The sequence below is a fragment of the Danio aesculapii genome, chromosome 7 (genome assembly GCF_903798145.1).
Source record: "Danio aesculapii chromosome 7, fDanAes4.1, whole genome shotgun sequence".
NCBI lineage: Eukaryota > Metazoa > Chordata > Actinopteri > Cypriniformes > Danionidae > Danio > Danio aesculapii.
Window position 1 is genome coordinate 55,196,649 of NC_079441.1, and position 23,796 is coordinate 55,220,444.

At 35.6% G+C, this 23,796-nt stretch overlaps 2 protein-coding genes across 2 annotated transcripts in view; one reads left to right on the forward strand and one right to left on the reverse strand.

Moving 5' to 3' along the window:
* Positions 1-449: 449 nt before the first annotated feature.
* Positions 450-10,866, forward strand: ggh (gamma-glutamyl hydrolase (conjugase, folylpolygammaglutamyl hydrolase)). The gene is made up of 9 exons (XM_056462196.1): positions 450-596; positions 683-791; positions 1,527-1,577; positions 1,648-1,732; positions 2,294-2,432; positions 3,141-3,247; positions 5,486-5,576; positions 5,888-6,022; positions 10,517-10,866. The coding sequence occupies exons 1-9, from the start codon at positions 497-499 to the stop codon at positions 10,636-10,638; spliced, it is 939 nt and encodes a 312-aa protein (XP_056318171.1). The 5' UTR covers positions 450-496; the 3' UTR covers positions 10,639-10,866.
* The window catches only part of unm_hu7910 (un-named hu7910), a 61,243-nt gene continuing 48,114 nt past the window's right edge, over positions 10,668-23,796 (reverse strand). Inside the window, 11 exon segments of the mRNA XM_056462198.1 lie at positions 10,668-12,460; positions 14,179-14,312; positions 14,698-14,789; positions 17,113-17,248; positions 18,282-18,419; positions 18,517-18,606; positions 19,924-20,022; positions 20,114-20,250; positions 21,974-22,124; positions 22,206-22,292; positions 22,385-22,459. Coding sequence (XP_056318173.1) covers positions 12,310-12,460; positions 14,179-14,312; positions 14,698-14,789; positions 17,113-17,248; positions 18,282-18,419; positions 18,517-18,606; positions 19,924-20,022; positions 20,114-20,250; positions 21,974-22,124; positions 22,206-22,292; positions 22,385-22,459 — 1,290 coding nt within the window. The 3' untranslated portion in view covers positions 10,668-12,309.

Sequence of the window (23,796 nt, forward strand, 5' to 3'; positions counted from 1 at the left end):
TATATATATATATATATATATATATATATATATATATATATATATATATATATATATATATATATATATATATATATATATATATATATATAATAAAAAATAACAAAACATTTAGATACTGTATTATTTAAATGTATCGTTTTCTGGACTTAGACTAAGGTATCCACCATCGAACACTTATGTATTATTATTATTGTTATTGTTATTGTTATTGTTATTATTATTATTAATAATAATAATAATAATAATAATAATAATAATAATAATAATAATAATAATAACAATAATAATAATCTCCATTTGTTTCTTATATTTTCTAGAGAACATTTTCATTTAGTTATTTATGTTATTTTTGTAATCATTATTTTGAATTTATCTTTTTTTGTTTATCAACATTCATTTGATACTTTAATCATAGAATCACCAAAGCACGTGACTAAACGCGGAACTCCTGGAACTGTCACATGGGGAAGCACAACATTTCTAATCGGTAAACATGATCCACAACTTTCTTTTGTGCCTTTTTACAGTCGCCAATGCCGTTTCCAATTACCATTTCGGAACTTCAGTAAAAACTAATGAAAGACCAATAATCGGTGAGTAACTTTCAAAGCTTTATTAAACAGAATTCCCACTAGTTTTAAAAACCACGAACTTACTTCTTCCACATATTCCTGTCAAGGTGTGCTTGCCCAGGATGTGTTTGATCCGAAACCTCAAAGAAACTCATATATCGCGGCGTCTTACATCAAGTTTCTGGAATCTGCCGGTGCTCGCGTGGTGCCAGTGATGTAAGTTTGTTATTCACTGTATGCCATTTATTGTAAATTTATCATTATCATTTATCCTATATATATATATATATATATATATATATATATATATATATATATATATATATATATATATATATATATAATTACCCTCATTGCAAACGCACATACTGTACTGTAGCGAGCAGTGTAATTTTACCTTGTCTACCTGCAGCATACTGTCTACAGTTTTTAAAAGTAAACAATAAGAAAATTGAAGCATTGTAGTGATACATACGTTTTTTTTTTCAGAAAAAACAAAAAATTATTGCAAAAGTTTTGTTATTTATGCAGTATAAGCCATTTTGAACAACATGGGTCTCCTTTGAAAGGCATTCAAATAAAAAATGAAAAAATAAATTTAGTTTTGTGCATGATTTATAGAGTAAATTACAGAAATAAAAAAATCAGGAAATAAAAAAAAAAAAAAGATTTATTTACCAAATTTGGTTTAAAATATCTCTTGGTAATCTGATCCAAATAAAATGTAAAACATGTTAGTTGAGTGCATTACAATGCTATAAGTAAGCTGTTTATTATTATAGTCCATATTCACATTTCTGCACAGAAAATGTGTGTTTTAATTTTAAACTCAGCATGAAAGGTGCCAGTATTATTGCTACTCTGATTGCTCAGAATAAATTGAAGCAGTCAAAAATATTCTATAGCAAAAATAATTTAGCAGAAAAAATATTCTTTTTTTTATGTGTTTAGGATCAATAAGTCTGAGGATGATTACACAAGGCTCTTTAAATCCATCAATGGGTAAGTACTTTCTTAATTTTCTAATTCTAGACATTATTAGAGTAGCAGTGACACCTTCTCTCACCCGTAGAGTGCTTTTTCCTGGCGGTGGAGTCAGTTTAGAATCCTCTGGCTATTCCAAAGCAGCTGGCATTTTCTACAGACTTGCTCTTGAGGTTTGTATACGGTTTGGCTTATGGCAAATATAATCAATGGTACATAAAGCAGCACTTTTGAACATTGATAGTAAGGAGAAAAACTCTGCAGAGTTCAGATTATGGCTGAAAGCAAAGCCCTTTTGTGAAATTGTAATTCTTTTAAAATAATTTCCAAGTGCTGTTTAACCGATTTTCTAAACAATGGGAAAATGAAATGGATAGAATTTTCTTCTGTTTTTTGTGAACTGTCATCATTTAACTTTAAGTTTCTTTTTTCTGTTGAACACAAAAGAAGATATGTTGAAGTACGCTGAAAACATTTTATAGCATCTAACCATGTCTTCCATAGTATTTGTTTATCCTCCCATGAAAGTCAGTGGTTTCATGTTTATTTAGTGTATAAATAAACTTAATAAAGATTAAGAAGCAATTGAGAGGTGAGTAAATGATGAGGGAATTTAAAGTTTTACGTGAACTGCCACTTTAAATATAAAGTCATGTTTAAATGTACTGACTATGTGGAATACAATATGCCAGTGTTATTTAATATCTAAACTAAATCTGTCTGTGTTTAAACAGGCCAGTTTGAATGGTGATTATTTCCCTGTTTGGGGAACCTGTTTGGGATTTGAACTGCTGACACTGCTTACAAGTGGAGAGTTGTTGTTGTCTCACACTAACACTAGTGGTATAGCTCTGCCGCTGGACTTCACAGAAGGTAAAGCTATGTTTTACGACAGCAAACTGTGAATAAATCAACATATTTTTATATGTTTATTATTGCAAGCACTGCTAGCTTGGTACCCAATAGTGTACTGATAATGTCATAATTACCAATGCAGCACAGCTATTAAATTGCTCAGATAAATTATATTTTGTGATTGCCAAATATTTAGAGGAACACTCTATTTTTTTGGGAGTGGAAACACTCATTTTACAAGTCTCCTAGAGCTGAATAGTTGAGTTTTACCATTTTCGCCATTCATTCAACCAATCTCCATGTCTGGCAGAAGTACTTTTAGCTTAGCTTAGCATAGATCATTGAATCTGATTAGACCATTAGCATCTTGCTCAAAATGTTTTATTTTTGATTTTTATGCTTAGAATCACTGTAGTTCCAAGCCATATGACCCTGAAAATGTACAGTCTTGGTAAATAGTGTAACCACAGAATAGTAAAGCTTTAAATATGAAAATTATTTATTTACGATAAATTATGATAGAATATTTTACGAGATGGTGATGGTCTAATCTAATTCAGTGATTAAGCTGAGTTAAAAGTTCTGCTGCCAAACCCAGACTGGATTTGATTCCAGCAAAGTGGAGCGATCCATTTATGTAGTTTATTCTAGTTGAAATTTAGTTTAGCCTGCAGTGTTGTTGTAATAATCTTAAATGTAATGGGTGTTTTATTCAATGTTGTTTAGATGTCAAAGGCAGCAGACTGTTCAAAGAGTTTCCAGAAGAGCTCATGAAATCACTTGCAACAGAACCACTCACAGAGAACTCGCATCAGTGGAGCATCACTACAGAGGTACAGTAGTTCGACATTCACCAACTATAGTACTAGTCTGAAGAGTAAAAATAATTTATAAACTAGTGTTAACTTACAATAGGTACTTCTACTGAATATTTCTATATCGTGGTTTATTGTACAGTGGCTCAGAGAGCTTAAACATGCTGCAAGTTAAGAAAACACATGCAAATAGAAAAAACTTATAAAATGAGAAAATATCTTCATCAATTTCAAAACAGCCAAGTACAGAAACAGGCTCCATGTTATGAAAACACAAGCATACTGTATAGAAAATCACTAACAAATGGAGGAAACGTTTTCATCAGTTTGATAACACATGCACACTCACACTTTCTCATAATGCATGCAAATGCAGCAATGAGCTTCAAATACCACAATGAAAATGTGTCGGGGGGGCCCCAAAAAATTTATGAACTCAGCAACTTTATGTTTAGAGTCTTGTGTATTCATATACAAACAGCAAGGAACTGTATGACCACAATGTTTAAAATAAAAAATGAATAAATAAATACAACTCACCTCACAGATCTTTATCAACACTGACTGTTTGCAGCATGTTTCTGTATTTGCATGTGTTATGAGAATTTGCGTGCGTTGTCAAACTGACAACTGTTTTCTCAATTTGTTTGTGTTTTTCTATTATATTCTATTATTTATTTATTTATTTATTTTTAGAAAGGCGTGTCTAATCCTCGTATTGATCATTTGAAATGTATTAATTAAATGTTGAAACACATGATCAACACAATCTATTTGAAAAGCGCACATATTCATTCATTAATTTTCTTTTCGGCTTAGTCCCTTTATTAATCTGTGGTCGCCACAGCAGTATGAACTGCCAACTTATCCAGCACATGTTTTACACAGGGGATGCCCTTCCAGCTGCAGTCCATCTCTGGGAAAGCGCACATATGTAATAAAAAAATACCTTAAAGACATGGGGCCATATTAACAATACATCTTAAAGTCCCCATGAACCGGAAGCTATTTTTTTCGTATTGTGATGCAGTTTCTAGAGCAATGGATTTTTATATGACAAAACAGTGGGCGCGGCTTGTTTTTTTTTACTGACAGCTGATTGGATGTAGTAAAGTAGGCATTTTATTCAGAAAGATCAAGAAAAGGGGTTGGGGAGAGTTCAGACTCCTCCTGCTCACCTTTTCTGTTTGTTGTCAAAACTGGCAGTTGGAGCGGCTTGGTTAAATATGTTAGCATTAAATATGGTTAAATTTGTTTCAATTAAAGATTAGAAGGACATTTTTTTTCCTTAAAGTTATAGAACAGATTAAGTATTCACCATAAAACTGGTAATGAGCTAACGAAATCATATGGTTAGTTTGGATTTCTCTGGGACTTTAAGGCTAAATGTAGCTCCTAACTTGCAGATTTAGGAGAAAATCTTAAATAATAGGTGTATCCCAAATTTTGTTCTAAGAGTATTTCACAAAGTGTAAAAAAAATGTACTTGCACAAATATGTTCTGAATTCCCAAGAAAATACATTTTGTAACATATTTTTTAGAATGCAGTTCGTCCCTTATTCTACATTTTACAGGGTTTCTGCAGGTTTGATACAGTCCATTTTCAGACTTTTTAAGACATTTAAGACAGTTTAAGATCATTAAAAACAAAAGTTTGGTCTTATACAGGTTTTTTTTTTTTTTTTTTAATCGGTTTATTTCCAGGGTTATAATTAGAAATCATATAATAATTTTTTTGTTTTCATTTATTTTTTAATGGGGAATTTGTTGTAAAAATGTCTAATAGCTATTGTGAATTGTAACTCCTTGCAATAAAAAACTTAAATATAAAAAGTAAGGTTTTATTGAGATGGATTGTTGGTGATTGGATGGATGTCAGCCCAATTGAGTAGCTTTACTTTGACCAGGCAAAATTAAGACCTGTTTAAAATGAGACCTACAACACAATATTTCAGTTTATTTAGGACTTTTTTAGGCCTAAAATTTACTTTTTTGTAATTTAAGACCTTATAAGACCCAGCGGACACCCTGTTTTAATATCTTTTATTTTTTTCAACATGACAACATTTTTATTTTAAAACATTTTAATATAGATATAGCAACACAATACCATGTTTTACAAAGTTTCCATCATAAATCTGTCAATGAGTCCACGCCTCCCCATCAGCTCATCACCTTGTGTGTAGTTGGTAATCATAGTGAAATAAAATCTGATTTAATGTTCTGATCTGGTTAAATCTGAACTTTTATTTTAGAACTTTACCGCAAATGAGAAGCTGAAAAAGTTCTACAGAGTTTTGAGTACCAACACAGATGGACAGAATAAGTTTGTGTCCACAATGGAAGGTGAGTGAGTAATTTTGAAGATGTATGTAGATCTACTGGATGAAACACAGGCGTCAAACAGGAGGGCCGCAGCTCGGCACAGTTTAGTTACCATCCCTAATTAAACACACCTGATAAAACTAATGGAGTCCATTAGGCTTGTTTGAAACCTACAGGTAAGTGTGTTGGTGCAGGGTTGCAACTAAACTATGCAGGGTTGCGGCCCTCCAGGAACTGAGTTTGACACCCCTGGGTTAGAGTAAGCAAATGCTTTTAATTTTTTTTCACTTGGCATGGAGCAGCATTGTAATGTACTATTTGTCCGCATGCAGCATATAATTTTCCTATCTACGCTACTCAGTGGCACCCAGAAAAAAATGCTTTTGAGTGGACCAGGCCCTATATTCCACACACACCATCAGCCATTAAGACCACCTTCTACATGGCCAACTTTTTTGTGAATGAAGGTATGGTTAATAACAATACTGAACAACATGTACTCATCTAAACATCTTTTCTGTTAATGATTCATAGCATTCTTTTAATCCTTTCAGAGATTAATTGAAGGGTAATTCACCGAAAAATTAAAATTCTTTTATTAATAGCTCATCCTCTTGTTATTCCAATCCAAGCCTGAGATCTCTGTTTGTCTTCAGAACTCAACTTAAGTTATTTCAGATGAGAGCTCTCTCAACCTTCATATACAGCAATGGTCCTTAGATGATCAAACAGGGTGTGCATGGGGTCTTTTCATAATTGATAAATCAATTATGAGAAAATTAAGGCCCTTAAAGTGAAGTTTCACAAACTAAAGGTGCGGTCACACTTGACTTTTCCTTCCATAGACTTCCATTCATACGCACACGAATGCGTCAGACCGGAAACGCGGGGTCATGCGTCAAGTTTCGCAGGTTGCTGCAGTGCAAAGTTCAAGCTTGGTGAACTCTAACCTGCGAAATCGCATCACTTGACTGCGTGAGACCAATGGAGGATCAAAACAGGACCTCTCTGGACAGAAATTTAAAACATGGAGCAATCGCTGGCTTTTTTTAATGTCTAATCATCTTGTTTAATCCCGCCCCTTTTCCCAGCGCACGACAGAATTTCGCACACACAAAGCCCAATGTGACCGCAGCTTAATTTCGAGAGGAGCGTGTGATATGATTGACTGCAGCTGGCCACCCATCTACATTCATTAGTTAGCCAATCGGATTAATTCCAACACACTATAAGTAGCCTAGCTAGAACTACTCTCTTATCTTCGTTCTCCTCCTTTACCACGGGGAGCTCTCGAGAACCACCTAATCTCGTGCTTCCCTCACATGCTCTATGGACTAGGCGGGAGCCCTGGGCTCAACTATCTCCGAGCTCAGGGTTCTCTCCTGGGACAGCATGCCAAACCTGCTAACAGTTGTCAAACAATATCTAAGTGTGAACTCTTGAAAGGTATTTAAAAGTTTTAATCGCGTTTTTTTTTTTTGAGGTCTTAAATTTTGTTCAAGCGTTCTCCAAAGTGTCTGACTCCAAAAAAGCATAAATAAATTTATTTTCCGACTATTAACAACGCCGTGCTCGATCCACATGATTGGTTTGGGCTGGGCACGTCCGGGCAAGCTCCTCCGTCCGGGTGATGTAACGCTATTTGAGACAAACGCAGGAAGGTGATGTGATGCTCTCCACAGGTAGAGAAACCATAGAGTGAAACAGACGGCAAATGGGAAAATGAGTTTTGTTTTGTTGCATGGTTGTGCTCCATTAATTTATTGATCTACAACTGTTTATTAACAACTGTTTATTAAGTTTATTAATAAAACTGTTTATAAACTGTTTATTAAGGTTTGATACTGATTAGAACTTGTAGTGGTGACGAGGTCTTAAAATATTCTGATATGTGAAAGAGGTAAAGTTCTTAGGAATGAGTTGACAATAAGTTGTCTTTTATTCCTCATATTAAAGTATTATGAAATAGATGTTTTACAGTAATGAATGTTATAAAAGTTTTAGCAAAGATCAAATGGGGTGCAGATTGGGTGATACTCTTAAGACTTCACAGGACACTTATTAGATCAAAAATGGGCTATGTGAGCATAATTTACGAATCTGCAAGGATATCATACATAAAAATGCTTGATACAGTACATCATACAGGACTGAGACTTGCTCTTGGAGCATACAGGACTTCTCCAATTCAAAGTTTATATATACGGCAGAAGGAGAAATGTCACTTTACAACAGAAGATTAAAACTGGCTCTCAACTATGCAATCAAGCTGAAAGCAAATAAAGACAATCCAGCATATTCTACAGTTTTCCACCCTCAATATCAGCACCTATATGAAGCCAGACACAGATACATCAGACATTTTGGAATTTGAATGAAAACTCAATTAGAGAAGTTGGATATTAATCTGGATATAATAACAACAGTGCATGTATGCCCTATACCACCTTGGTATATTAAAAAGCCATCTATTATAATGCACCTGTCTCGGTTTAAAAAAAGTAAATCCACCCAAATGTTTACCAGGAAGAATTTATAAATATCCGATACGATCTACCAACTTATGTACCAGTGTATACAGATGGTTCAAAATCAGATGGACGAGTATCTGCTGCAGTAGTGATTGGTTCAGAATGTTTTAGAAAGAGTATTCCCCGACAAAGCTCGATATTCACAGCTGAAGCTTGTGCACTGTTTTTAGCTCTGGAACAAATAGAAAAAGAACAGCAACGCCAGTTTTTAATTTGCACAGATTCAATGTCCTGCTTACAAGCACTTGAATCTCTGAAAACTGATAATCCTATGATTTTCAACATTCGAAAAGGGGGACCTTTTAAAGACTTAAGACTTTGATATTATTTTCTGCTGGATACCTGGACGTATGGTATTCATTGGAAACGAACGTGCAGATAAAGCAGCTAAGGAAGCTTTACAGTTGGAGATAACAGAATGTAAATTTCCTGTGTCGGATGTTAAACCTGTTTTAAATATGTGTTCATGAGAAATGGCAAATGGAATGGGATGAAGTGAATCCATTTGTAAATGAAAGAAATAATTAGTTTTGAAAATAGACATGACCAGGTTGTACACACGAGATGTAGAATCAGACACTCAAGACTCACGCATATTTATTAAAAGTGGAAGAAAAACCTATTTGTGACTTGTGTAAGAATATTTTGACGATAAAACATATTTTATGAATAGATTTTTATTTTCTTCAATAATTTCACAATACAATCAGTTTACACATTTTACCTCCTTTTAACATCCCCTTATCCCTCCCCTCCCCTATAGCGGCAGTGCTGTCATTGAATATTGCTATCATAAACCCAGTAAACACAAATACATATTATTAGACTCCATAGGAACAGTAACAATACAATAAAACATAAAAAAAAAAAAAAAGATAATTACATTTTTGGTGTGCGTCTCACCACAATGACCTTATTACTTTTCCAAAAATGCCAAGTAATTTCCCCATCTTTTCTGACAAACATCCAATTTATCTAGTATTCTATATGTCATTTTTTCATATGCTGCCACCTTCCACAGTTCCGTAACCCATTCTTGAAATGATGGTGGACCTACTGAACACCATCCCCTCATAATTTGTCTTCCAATCATAATACTTATTTGAATCCATTCACACACCTTCACACCAGGTCCCAATACAAATGGGTCTCCTAGTATATATATGTTTGGACAAAAAGAGAAGCAGCATCCAGAAACATGTAACCTGAATGTAATTATGTACTTTAACCCAGAATTCTTGTATTTTAGAACAGGACCATAGGGCATGAATCAAGTCTCCTTCTTCGCTTTCACATCTCCAACAGTCCTTCAACCCAAGTCTGAAAAGTCCTACTTGGAGTCCAGTAAAAACAATTCAAGATCTTAAATTGTATTAAACGCACTCCTAAATTCCTTGACATTACTTTACAGCTTTTGCCAATTTTCTTCCAATGTTCATCACTAAATATACAATTTAGTTCTTTACTCCAAACTGTTTTAAGAGCAGAATAGAAACTACACCCCATCTTTTCCATTAACCATTTATAATACACTAAAACTTCATGCCCTCTGCCATACTCTCTAAGAATTATTACTAAATTACAGTACTCCTCTGGAGCTCGATTACCAATCTTAAAAGTCCTATTTAATAGATGCCTAATCTGTAAATATCTCCAAAACTGATTTTTGTTAAGGCCAACATGTTGAGATACAATAAAACATATTTTAATAGAATGTGTATTTTTAAATGATGTTAGAGAACGTTTTTATTCGGGAAATATTTTAAGTGAAATGTTAGAAAATGTGCTTTCTGGAGCACTTTTAGAATATTTATCTTTAATCAAACTAAAAGATTGTATATGACTCTTTTCAGTGTTGTTGCTACTTGTATACTTTTTTTTTTTTTACAATGCATGTTTGTTAAGAAACTGATTTGATTATATGATAAAATATTGTATATTTATTTTTTTGTATATTTATAATATATATTGTATATTTATTTGTTTTTGCCATGAATATAGCCAATGCTGCTGATATGGCATTAAAATCTAAATAAATAAAATTTTCTGTGAAGTCTTAAAAAGGTATTGAAATTACCTTCAGGATTCCTGCATATACCCTGTCGTGCAGTCCAGAATATAAAACACAAAAGCATCGTCACACACAAAAGTGTTCTTATAGCTTTGTATGATTACAGTTGATCCTCTGAAGTAACATGGAATGCTCTGGAAATGTTTTTGGGACCTTTTCTGGACTTTGAATGCCTCAGGATTGTTGCTGTAAATGGAGAATGAGAGAGCTCTTGGATTTCATCTAAAATTACTTCATTTTTGTTCCGAAGATTAACATGAGGCTGAGTATTTAATAGCCGAATACAAATTTTTAGGTGAACTAACCCTTTAGGTTGCACTTTTGCAGGTTAACTAACAAACTTATTTATTGTTTTACAGCAAGGAAAAATTTCCATAGCTTTGCCAGCACTGAGGAAGAGGAAAAAGCCTTGATCTATAACTACAAGCCTGAATACACTGGTATCCAAAGTGCATTTGAACAGACATATTTTTTTAATTAGATAAATTATTTTTTTTTAAAGTTTATAGATTTTTTTTTACAATTGATATTTAATGTATTTTAATTTTCAAACTGGAACTGAATATGCTCTACTTAAATCAGACAATCATAAAGACATATAATTATTGAACATTTCATATTTAATGATTCTCAAACAATACAAACAGCAAATATTTTGGCATGATGAAATTATACAAACAAACACGAACATATACAAAAATCAAATAATTTTAGTGTTTGTAAAATATGTACTTTGTGGACATATCTAGGTCACATGTCCCTCACAAAAAGTGAAATGAAAATTGTATTTTTTAATTACCTATGCAAAAAAAATGCAATAAAATCAGTTCTTCTCATAAACTAGACATGTTCTTGGTCATCCATGTCCATCCATTATTAGAAAAGGCACACAGTGATTTTCTGTTATGTTGTTTTCTTTATGGCTGTAGACACTCTTAGTCGACAACACACATGCTCAATTGTGTAATCAGCTTCACACACATACACACAAACACTTTAATCGCACAACATACAGTGCAAGGTTCAGTCATGTATCTATACTGTACTATGACTTATTAAATGTCCTTTTACTCAGTAAAGGCTGATTCACACTGAACCAACAGACACTTTTGTTGGATCAGTCTACTTCCAGACGATCAGCGCTTCTTAGCTGTGATGGAACAAGTTCAATTAGTGTTTATTGGGTTGTGAAATGACTAAGTGTTTACTCGTATTAACTAGCATCTGTCAGTGTAGTGTGAATTGGCCTTAAGAACAGTAAACGCAACTTATTATCTCTAATATTTTGGTCCCATAACGAGTCTCATTTTACTGTAACTTCACTAGAAGTAACGCCTAGGGTTGTCTCGATACTGAAATTTAAAAAAACGTCCATTTCCCGCTAACATTTGAGCGCTGTTGAGCACGTTCTTAAACAGAGCTGATTTGCCATTGTGTTCATGTACTCAACAGAAATTAGTGTGATTCGCCCTAAAGGTCATCAGTTCACCAAACTCACTGCTGTTTACTGATTGTAAACACTTGTTTGTTAGCTTATAGACAAACCAGCTGATCGACATGACTTTGAAAAACTCCAGTGTCCCTGTATTTGTGTTTACACTCAGTAAACAGCGGGGAGTTCTGTGAACTAATGACCTTCACGGCCAATCATAGTCATTTCTGTTGAGCACGTGAACACTATGGCAAATCAGCGCTGATTAAAAACATGCTCAAATGTTCGTAGGAAATGGATGGGTTTTTTTTTTTATTTCAGTATCGATTGGTTTTGAATTCCAGTATCATGACAACCTGAGCTATAAATCTCATAAACTAACCTTGGAAGTCTGATCATTTCTTTAAATGTACTGTTAAACCCTAAAAACCCTATTTTCTTGACCTAAATAAAGATCGCATATGTTCAGTAAACTCTCCCTTTAAAAAAAAAAAAAAAAAAGCTTACGCTTGTAAATCCATTCATTGTTTTTCAATATAGCACACTTGCATTAATCAGAAATCAACATTATGATTCAGAAAACATTTACATTCACATTGCCTTGTGTTCAGTACCACTGACTTGTGGCTTATGAAATCTGTGATTGGCTATGAACAGTAAGTCTGTCTCTCAGATTGGCTGTTGACCTACTTTTCCGAACTCTGCAAATGGCCGAGTCTTTTATATTGGTGACAACGTTTGTCTCTGTAATTGGGTGAGTTCTGGGTGCCAGACATCCACAATGAAGATGAGTCTGTAGCTGTCTGCTTCCTGCCAGACTTCATGCTCAAATGAGTCGTCAAATATTAACACCTTCCCTTCTTTCCATTCCCTGAGACAGATTCAGCAAGAAATCCATAATTACTATAAGACATTACACACATATAAGTAACCATCATGTTGTTCCAAACCCGATACCTCCTTTTGCCTAAAATACACAAGGCATTTTTGATGAAATCTGAGAGCTCCCTCATCCTCCATAGACAGAAAATACCAAAAACAACATCCTTAAAACAGACCATATGCTCTCAGTGAATCAATCAGATAATTACGAAGCTACAGTATGAAAATACTTTTGTGCACACATAAAACAAAAATAATGACTTTGTCCAACAGTTTATTTAACTCGCTGTCAATATAGGGCGCACATTCAAGAGTGCACAGGGTTATCGTGAATGCGTGAAATATACTGACACTGTTGAGAAGAAACTGACAAAGTCATTATTTGTGTTTAATGTGTGCACAAATGTAAACTCATAGCTTCATAATATTCTGATTGAACCACTTAAGACACATGGGCCCAATTCCAATTTTACTTTTGACCCCTTGCCATTGTTCCTTGAAATAGAGCATAAAGTGGAAGGACTTCAAATGTACCCCTAAGAAATGGGACACCACTACAACACCCGCACATGTAATCATATGTTGTTGTGAGCTCTTACGTCATACGAGATCGATGATGGCGACTGCTGTAGTTATTCTAGTTGTGTGGCTTTCAGTTATGTTTTAGATTTATCCTCAGGAAATCACTGAAGGCCAGTATATCATGTACTCTTAATGATTTAATTTTGCAATAAGCATGTAACTGTATTGTATATTTATACAGTGGCCATATTTATGCATATAAACACCAGAGAAAAAAACATTAACGTTATACCAGACATTGTAAAAAGGTTATTCCGAGCTACTAGACTAATCTGACAGGGTCATCCAGTGTCATCGAGTGTCAGATTTGAAAATATGTTGTGGGACTGCTATAGAAAAAAAATTAAAGCATGACTGTAAAACAAGCAAGCTGTTATGAATGTATTAAAATACTTGTTTGTTTGTTAAAAATTCTTAATAATGCCAAAGAAATGTACATTTGTGCATCTCCATACTCGTGTGCAACCATGTTACCATTGTAGCTGGTATATTTTGGGAAATTTTCGTACCTCTTCATTTCTAGTGTGGTCCTGGAAAATCTCTGTTTCAAGGGATATCTGGCCATTCTTCTTAGCCCTATGCCTTAAAGTTAAAGAGAATTGGGACACCCCTACCCCTTCACATGAATGTGCAAAACAAGGTGTAGAGGAAGGACTAAGGTGTTTTTTGGTACCTTTCTGGACTTTGAACGAGTTGGGAGGATTGCTGTTTATGGAGGATGAAGGAGCTCAGAGATTTCATCTAAAATATCGTAATTTATGTTCGGAAGATAAATAAAGTTCATGAGGGTTTGGAACAATTAGAGCAGGGCTGCCAAAACTCGGTCCTGGGGGGCCAGTGTCCTGTATATTTTAGTTCCAACCCCAATTAAACACACCTGAACCAGCTAATCAAGCTCTATCTAGGTGTACTAGAAACCTCCAGGCAGGTGTGTTGAAGGAAGTTGGAGCTTAACTATGCAGGACACCGGCCCACTAGGACCGAGTTTGGGTACCCCTGGATTAGAGTATTTATTGACAGAATTCTTGTTTTGGGGTGAACTAACCCTTTAAAACCCAAACTGCAATAGTGTGCAAAATAAATGAATCAGTTTTAAGACATTTGTGCTTCTATAACATTACTGACCTGGTTTGGTTGGTACAGCGAATCCTGCATCCCTTGGAAGGGATGACAAGGCCTAGATGCATTCGTAGACGACAGTTTGTAGGACCAGTGTGAGGCCATACATGAGTTCCAGACTGCATGACTGAAAACTTGATCTAGAAGATATAAAGAAAATGTTTCTGTATTTATATTAGAAGGCAACAGCTGGCCATTTTTAGAAGCAAGCATTGTAAAAAGGAGATATGCAACTAACAGGAAAAATCCACCTCTAAAGGGCACTTCATGGCTACCATAAAGAAGCATGGTTTCAAAAAGAAGTGCTCAAAACTTTGCTCTCATGATTCTTTGTACGATTTTAATTCAAGAGACAGAACGGTGTTTCAAGGAACAGATGTTTTGGTTCCCTACACCCTTGATCCCTTTAAAGCTCTGAGTCTTGAGGGTTAACCCTTCAAAGGGATTTGGGCACAGGGATGAACCCTTCAGAATGTAAAAAAGCCATGATGGAACCCAATGAAATTTTTAAAGACAAACATTTACCTGGCCTCTTTTACAGCCGGTGGTCTCTGGGAAACGTTCCATCAAGGCACACGTTTTAGGGACACTGCGACATGAAGAAGCCACCTTTCGACCTGAAAAACAATAAATACACATTTGTACATATTCTGTAAGGTTTTGTGATTACGCTAGTGTGTTTTTGTTTTAATACAATTCAATTAATTAAGGTTGTGTCAAAGCAGTTTAACAGAGATGAAGAACAGGGAGTAAAAGCCACAACATTTCAAATTATGGAACATCCCAGCAATTCAGGCAGGCAGGAGAGTAGTGTAGTGTGCTGGCGTAATTCTAGTAAGTTCAAACTGCTTCAGTTCAGTTTGGTTTAAATGTCAGGGACCCTGTTGAAGTTCAGTTCAGATCAGTGTAATGCAAATGACACTGCTGAAAGCCCATCCACTGAAGAGAAACTCCACCGATGTGCAGCTTCATTAGTCACGGCTAAGCTAACCAGAGGTAACAATGAACCAACTTCACCAATTGACGGAAGTGAATTGGTGAGAGAATTTCTCCTCTGGCCAAATGTCTTGTGTAGAGCTGCAGTCAGGATGTTGGAGGCTTGACATGATATGTCAACCAGGAGCGTGTTCAAACTAGCAGACAGGATCAATGTGGAGGTTGGTTAAAACAGTGTTTTACAATAAAAACACTGGCGTTTTTACTGTGTTTAATTAAAAAAAACAATCTCCGTCCAAACTATACAGGTTAAAACACATTACGTGACCATTCACATTCACTGGGTATGCGCATATTTCAAGGGGTTAGAATTAGCCCCTTCAAGGGGTTAGAATTAGACGGAGGTGACATGTCCCCACCAATATCCACCGATAACTGAATTAATTCAGTTAAAATCAATAATTTAACCGCTTCCAAAATGAAATGATGCTCTATCAACTCTCATTCCTGTAGATGTACAGAAAGGGTTAAACACATATAGACATTGTGACTGGATGTGCCTTTCTCTGCTGCCAAGTGAGCGGCTGTTTGTAGGTTCGCATAGCCAAAAAACATTTAAAGACATCTTTTCGAACAACCTTTTAAATAACAGTATGGTGAGCTGGTTTTACATGGGTGTTTTCTGTACTTGGATTTTTAACCTGTTTTGAAATGTTTTCTTATACTGTAAAGGACTTTGTGACAATGTCTGTGAAGTGCTATAGGTGCTATATAAATACACTTTTACTTAAAGCTGTGCAAGACTCAGCTGAGATGTGGACATAAGGAGCTGTAAGTCACTTGATGTTAAGTTGGCTATGAGAGTCCACCGTAATAGAAACCATAGCTGTGCAAGTAAAATTTACATTTGGATTTTGGCCTCCACAATGATTATAAAAAAAACAACAATCCAGATAAAATGGTTATTGTGTCACATGCCCCCCCCCCCACCCCTTTCCAGAACCAATATCAAAAGCAAATATATGGCCTTACTAGCAGTTGAACTTGACACTTACCATTTGCATTCATTTACATTTATGTATTTACCAGACACAGGTAGCACGGTGGGGCAGTGGGCAGCGCTTTCGCCTCACAGCAAGAAAGTCGCTGGTTCAAGCCTGGGCTGGGTCAATTGGCATTTCTGTGTGGAGTTTGCATGTTCTACCTGTGTTGGCATGGGTTTCCTCCGGGTGCTCCGGTTTCCCCAACAAGTCCAAAGACACGCAGTATAGGTGAACTGAATAAGCTAAATTGTCCATAGTGCATGAGTGTAAATGGAAGTGTATGGGTGTTTCCCAGTGATGGGTTGCAGCTGGAAGGGCATTTGCTGCGAAAAACATATGCTGAATAAGTTGGCGGTTCATTCCGCTGTGGCGACCCCAGATTAATAAAGGGACTAAGCTGAAAAGAAAATGAATGAATGAATATTTAGCATACGATTTTATCCAAAGCATCATACACCTGTGAACACATACCAGGAACAGTGGACTGCGTAGGCAGCAGTTGAGGGTTCGGTGTCTTGCTCAAGGGAATCACCTCAGCTATGGCATCGAGGTGTATATTAATTCACTCTCCTCTCCTGGTACTGGGACTCAAACCTTTGGATCCCAAGTCTAACTTTCTAAGGAACTTGATGAATCAGGCAGTGATATGCAATAGTTGACCAACTAAAGAGTAAATGTGGGAAGCTACATTTCAGTATATAAAAGCCTGCATTTTGGTCCATCCACAATGAACTGTAACCCCAGCATTTTCAAAAAGCTCAATTTTTATGGGTCGGAGATACTAGAGTAGTGTGGATGCCAGGTGTAATCTTAACAAAACTAATATTTTTAAAACTAAAATGTACTAGTGTAATCAACACCATAACATCAGTGATTTGGAAAATAGATGGAGGTACATCCAGCATAATTATATATGGAATTTGTTGGTAAATGTAGCTCCCTAATATAGTATTTGTATTACCCTGCTGCCACAGTGTAAACTGGCCCCAGTCTCCTTTCTCTCTCAGATTTTCATCTTCTGGCACGAACTGCCCGCTTTTGCTGTCCAACACTGACAATGCTTCATCTCTGATGGTCACCCAGTTACGTTCCAGAACCTACCAAAGACAATCATGAACACAATGAGAGCAAAGCAGATAGACAAGCATACAAAGTTTACTTCCGTTACTTTTAATGCAAAAAAATAAAAAATACATGTTGCAGCTAGGGATGCTCATTTCGATTAATTTTGCCAAATGACAACTGCCGCTCATCAACCGAATATTAACCGTTAACTGGTCAGATTAATATACAATTATTGTTTAATTTTAAAATAATTTAATAATTGACGTGTCTATTTTGTGCCTGACACAATAAATGTCGCATTTTAAAACACTGATTTAATTTAACATGCGAGCATATTAACAACAAAACATAAAAACCCAACAGCATAGAAAAAAAATAAACTAAATAAAAATAATAAAATAAATAGGCCTGCCTTATTTTCACTTAAATTAATAATTTAATAATTAATAATTTTGTCTAATCATATGTTGTTTTTTTTTCGTCAAATAAAAATATCAGGCTACCTAAAATCGATCGTTCCATAGAAAATATGCATTTAATTAATGCTCCGCTGTTATTCTAATATTATAAACCTCTGTCAACATTTTTAATAGAAGTCATTATTTTAAAGATTATATCTTGATCATCTAGTTTTACCTTAGAGCTTGTGTGCTTTTATTTCCTTTCTCACTTGTGATTCATGTGTGAATATCCATATTATAATATGAATAATTTGACATGGTTTAGTGTGAGATTTTTGTCCATCTTTAAAAAAATTGCAGCTTTACAATTGAAAGATGATCACTTTTACCAGGTCTTTTACCAATGGCTGCAGAGCACCACTATTTGCTATTTGACCAACTGAAAGATGTCTTTTTACAAGCTGGATCAAAGTTTTGGGTGAACAGACTTTCAGTGCAGAGATAGAAATCTCTCAGATTGCCTAAGAAATATCATTGTGTCCTGAAGATGAAGTCTTATGGGTTTGGAACAATGTGAGGGTGAGTAAATGATGACAGATTAACGTTTTAGGTTGAACTAACCCTTTAAGTAACTATAAAAGACTGTATGGATGCAGGTCATTACCTTGACTAAGTCTGTATATCCAGTCTGTTCTGCTGTCCACCAGGGCTGTGCACGGAGTCCTTGCACATTATACAGAGATCTCTGCCATAAAGAGGCAAAGTGACCCCGCTGATGCCCAGCCTCATACCAGTCATAGGCCTAAATGCATGCAAAAAAAAACACACACACAAACACACAACTTAAAATTGACTGACTTTCTCATTGTAACTACTCATAATCCTTATGTTCATCCTACACTGCTGTCTCCAACTCTTTGTAAAGCATCTCCGAGATGAAAGTAAAACCTGCCGTCATCAGTTCCTGGCGCTCCAGACTCCAATCCCTCCTTTATACACAAACATAAAGAAAAGATTTGTGAAATCCATATCTTTGTCTACAAGTGGAAGCATATACAGTATTAGTCAATTAATCTATATATATTTAAAAAGCTTTTTAAAATCAGCCTCATTTATTTGATTACAAATACAGCAAAACATAAGTCATTCTTTCATTTTCTTTTCGGCTTAGTCCCTTTATTAATCTAGGGTCGCCGAATGAAACTTATCCAGCATATGTTTTAGGCAGCGGATGCCCTCCCAGCCGCAACACATCACTGGGAAACACCCATACGCACTCATTCACCAATTGGACTTGTGGGAGAAACCGGAGCACCCGGAGGAAATCCACATGAACACGGGGAGAACATGCAAACTCCGCACAGATATGACAACTAACCCAGCCGAGGCTCGAACGAGGCTCAAACACACCTCTTGCTGTGAGGTGACAGTGCTACCCACTGCGCCACCACATCGCCCCGCAAAACATAATACTATGAAATATTGTTATCATTCCCTATTTGAATATTTAAAAAAATGTATTTCCATTGTGGTAAAGCAGAATATTTTGACGCCACTATAAATCATTCTAAAATGTTGATATGGTGCTCATTTATTAATATCAAATGTAAAAGTATTACTTTTAAACTGTAATATATAGTTTAGACTAAAATCTTCTAGAGTTTCTGCATTCAAGACTATTTAAAAACTTGAATTGTGAATGAAATTTCAGACTTATACAGGGTTAAATGCTGAGGATTTTTTTTCTAATGGCCTGCTTGGCCAGTGGGAAGGCTTTTTACTTGCCCCATCCAAAAAATTGTAATTCAGTTATTTCTTAGCAAAATATTTTAAATAATGTTTCAAAACAAGCAAACTCTCATTAAAAAAACTTTTATGCATGCACATTTTTCAGCATAACCTGAAAATAAAAATAAAAATGGACAAATGTATGCACAATGGTCTGTCCAGGAGATTGAGATGGATTGTTGGTGATTGGTTAGGCATTGGCCAGAATGAAATAGCTTTACATAGACAGAGAAAAATTAAGTCCTTTTTAAAATGATCTATGACCTACAATACTGTACATTACTTCAATGAATTTAGCACTGTTTAAAGCCCAAAATTTAGTTTTTAGACATTTTTTTCACCTTTTTGAGAACCCGCTGACTCATTGTATTAAGCTTTGTCATTATAGAAATACATTTTAACAAATATATAATAATAATTTTAAACTTTTCGAATATTTAACAACATTAATGTCATTACTGTATTTGTGATCAAATAAATAAAGCCATTTATGGAGTCAACATTTAAATCACAATTACCCTCAGGTACGGTATGCTCTCTGCAATCTTGTTTTCAGATTTTAGTATGAACCCATAATGCACTTTAGCAAATCCATCACTTGGGGCACTGGCTAAAACCTGAAGAGGAAATTCAGAAAAGAGGGACAATCATTAATTCACATCAAATGTACTGTAATCACAACAACAGCATCATCATAACATTGCTTACCTCCTCATATATTTGTTTCGCGCTCTTGTTGTCACCCAGAAGCAGATGTGCTACTCCCAAATCATTCTTTAGGCTGATGTCTTCAGGAAAAATCTGGACTAACTTCTCCAAAGTAGCTAAAGATCCCCTCGTACGACCTGCACGGCAATTTAGGAATGTTCTTAGAATGTCATTATTAACACATGGATCTGTTTCAGGTGTCAAGAGATAGCTCTCACCAAAACAAAACATGTCACATTTACTCTTATATACTTCACATTTTACATTTAGTAATTTAGCAGACGCTTTTGTGCAAAGCAACTTACAATTGAGGAGGATCTCAGTGATTCAACAAGAAGTGCTTATTATACAAAGGAACTGTTTGTGCTTAGAGAATTAAGTGCTGGGTTTAGTTGGGGGGGGGGGGGGGGGGGGGAAATCGATAGAAAAGAAAAATGTAACCGTTTAAAAACCTGTTTCAACTGTTTCAAAAATGTGTTTATCTTCTGAACACAAATAAAGTTATTTTTAATCCAACATAGCACATTTCTGTATCTATATATTATTTTCACACAATCACTGGTGTTTCAAAACATCTGATAAGAAAATTAATCCATAGTTTAGAGTTTGGTAGTTTTTTAAAGCCTTCTGAAGAGACAATCACTTTATGGGCTCTATTTTAACAATCTAGGCACAGAGTCTAAAGTGCATGGCTCAAAAGCATTAGGGCGAGTACGAATCTACTTTTGCTATTTTAGGGACAGACGCATTTGATATTTACATGGCGGACTTTATAAGAGGAAAAACTGAACGCTTCACTAGTGAGAAAACAGTTAAACAGAGCATCTGCAGCACAAGGATAAAGTATGAGCCTCCTCCATTCTGCCTCTTTACTTTCTCTTTACTATACTTTTACACTTTACTTTACTTCATTACTTTCGTGAATAAGGAAACGGTGTTGTATGCACTCCACTGAAGACATCCATCAGCCTTCATATTTAATTTAGTTTGTTAAGCGCAAAGATTTGTTTCAAAACCATTTCTACATTCAGTTCTAGTTTCCAGCAATATAATAAATAACCCATAATAATGAAGTGTGGTCAAACAACTGTTATATCCAAATACAAAATTCCACTGATTTCCTAAAACTTTGCATTTGGGGATAATCCAGCGCAGGTCTTTGATAAGGAGGAGAACTCTCCTTTCTCTCTATGCAGTACTGAATGAACACAATATGTAACCTATTCATGTTTCTTTTTCTACATGAGAAGGGAGAACATCACTGCTTCAATTGACTCCGAAATGTTTAGCATTTTTCCCTGAATGTATTGATTAATACGCATCAGACTCAGTATGCAGAGTTTGTGTACCTGACAAATTTTTCAGATATGAATATAAAACGCATACAAAAATATCGGACTACAGTGTGCAAAGAACTTTATTCTTCACAGAATGAGAGAGCACAGCCATTGGAATCGTTTTGGCTCGAGACTTCTGTTCTCATTCACTTCCATTGATTAGATGTTAAAAACAGCTTGTTATGCAGATTAATGTTGTTGCAAACTACAAACTATTATATTTTTCTATTTGTTATGGATAGTTATGACTACGCTTGTTTGTAGAGCAAGTAGTTTGACCATTTTCTGCCATCTATTATTCCTAGTCATTTCTCCCATTGGCAGCTAATTCGGAAGTTCTAAAACAATCGCAAAAATGAGCACACTTTCACATCACAGAATAAGGTCAATAGATCTCCTTAAAACTAGCAATACTCTTTCTAACATCTAAATATTTAATAATTTTTTTTTTTTCATTTCACGGGACCTTTAACAGTTGGATGTCACCATAGCTAGATGGCACATTAATGATTAAAATATGTACCTAGGAATTGCTGTCTGTCTGCCCGTCTCTTCAGCGTGGCTTTGATGAGGTCTGGTGGAACATCTGGGAGCTCGGCTGCTTCTCTGTATGTGTTCACCGCCTTCAGCAGCATCTCATTACTGCGCTTTTTCTCTGCCAAATCATCTTCTGCCTGAACACATTTTTATGAGTGATCATAATATAACATACTGTATACTCATCAGCATTGCTACCTTCCATGATAATGTGTTACCTGCGCTTTACCATATCTGCACCTCGGACTGTGTGGATATTTCTGAACAAGATCTTCAAAAGCTCGAAGAGATTCCTCAACTTTCCCCTGAAGACAAAAAGACTATTAATTCTGTCTGCAAAATTTTACACAGAATATTTTATTCATGCAGTAATAAAGCATAATGTATACATTTTTACCTTCTTGCGTAATTTCTCTGCAGAGTTAATTTCAGTTTTGATTGTTTTGTCAAATTTATTAAGTAGCTTTGGTTTCTTCGCTTTGGCTGTAAAAGAATTCACCACACCATAAGTCTTTGTTGTAGTGTAGTGCTTTTCACACAACATCAATTCCATACAAATCCATAAAAATTGTTAAGCAGAGACAAATGTATGTTGATTTCCTCTATACAATTGTGAAGACTGTGGTCTGTGGTTTTGGTATTAGGATACTGAGTTGTCTAATGTCATGATAAATCGAGTCCCAAATAAGTAGAATTATAGGTCAAATTTATTGTGCTTGATTAAAAATCCTGTGAAATCACATTCTATTTTATATCATGGGCGGGGGCAGGGGTTTCAATTGTCCCCAGTTTGCACGTGCAACAAATGGGCGGGACTTGAGTTCTGTATCGACGTCACGCTGACACGGCTAAAGACTTGTTACAGCGGCAATTCATTTGAATCACTATGAGTCTCTTTAAAATGTGTTGTAATGACCATTCATTTTCATGAATTTCAAGTACATTTCTCGCTGTTTTAGTTAATCTAAATGGAATCTAGGATGGAGCAACTTGTTGATCAATGATGGATGAGATACAACAGGTGTTTGGGAAACACCAATCCTTTTAATTGAAGTTTAACCTTTAACTGTATTAAACATTTAAATAGTAGAGCATGGCACTACCAGTGCCCAGGCCAAGCAAGAACTGATCAAAGGTGTTTTTTTTTAAATTTTTTGATGAAATAGTTATCAGATCATTAAAAGAACACTTGTAAATGCCCTCCAATACATATTCAAGATGGACATAAATCAGAGTTCTCAAACCACTTTAGGTGGTGGTCTGGGACGCATTCCAGATTAAACTGGGCCGGTCTAAATTAGGGTTGGGTTGATAGACGATGCCATTGTCCATCACAGATGGCCGATAGCCATCACGATGCTGATAGCCGATAGCCGCCCCCGTTGCAGCAGCAACCCGCTCGCAAAAAAATACACATGGCCCAGGTTACACTAATACGTCTTAGTTTCAAAATGGCATTTTAGGATGAAAACTATCCACGTCTGCACTGGTGTTTCACCTACAGTAGCATTTCTGAAAAGCCTTCCTTCCACACTATACCACTGAAAACGCACATCACGTAACCACACACACACACACACACACGCACACGCACACGCACGCACATTCTGTCATGCACTGCAGTGTCTGAGCTCCAACAGTCACCCCAGAAAGCAGTGCACGTCTGACAGTTTATCAACGATGTACCGCTGGATCGCGTCTCACTATAGTTGTTAAACGTGATATTTAATTAATCTTGTCTCTATCTAACGACTCTTCGGCCTTTTAAATCTATCAGGTAACGCATCACAGCGTCACTACACTGCTTCA

Bases quoted from the DNA above. Each gene is read 5' to 3' on its own strand.
- ggh (XM_056462196.1), top strand. From the start codon at position 497: ATGATCCACAACTTTCTTTTGTGCCTTTTTACAGTCGCCAATGCCGTT. The intron at 3,248-5,485 runs GTACAGTAGTTC...CTTTTATTTTAG, and splicing joins AGTGGAGCATCACTACAGAG to AACTTTACCGCAAATGAGAA. The intron at 5,577-5,887 runs GTGAGTGAGTAA...GTCCGCATGCAG, and splicing joins GTTTGTGTCCACAATGGAAG to CATATAATTTTCCTATCTAC.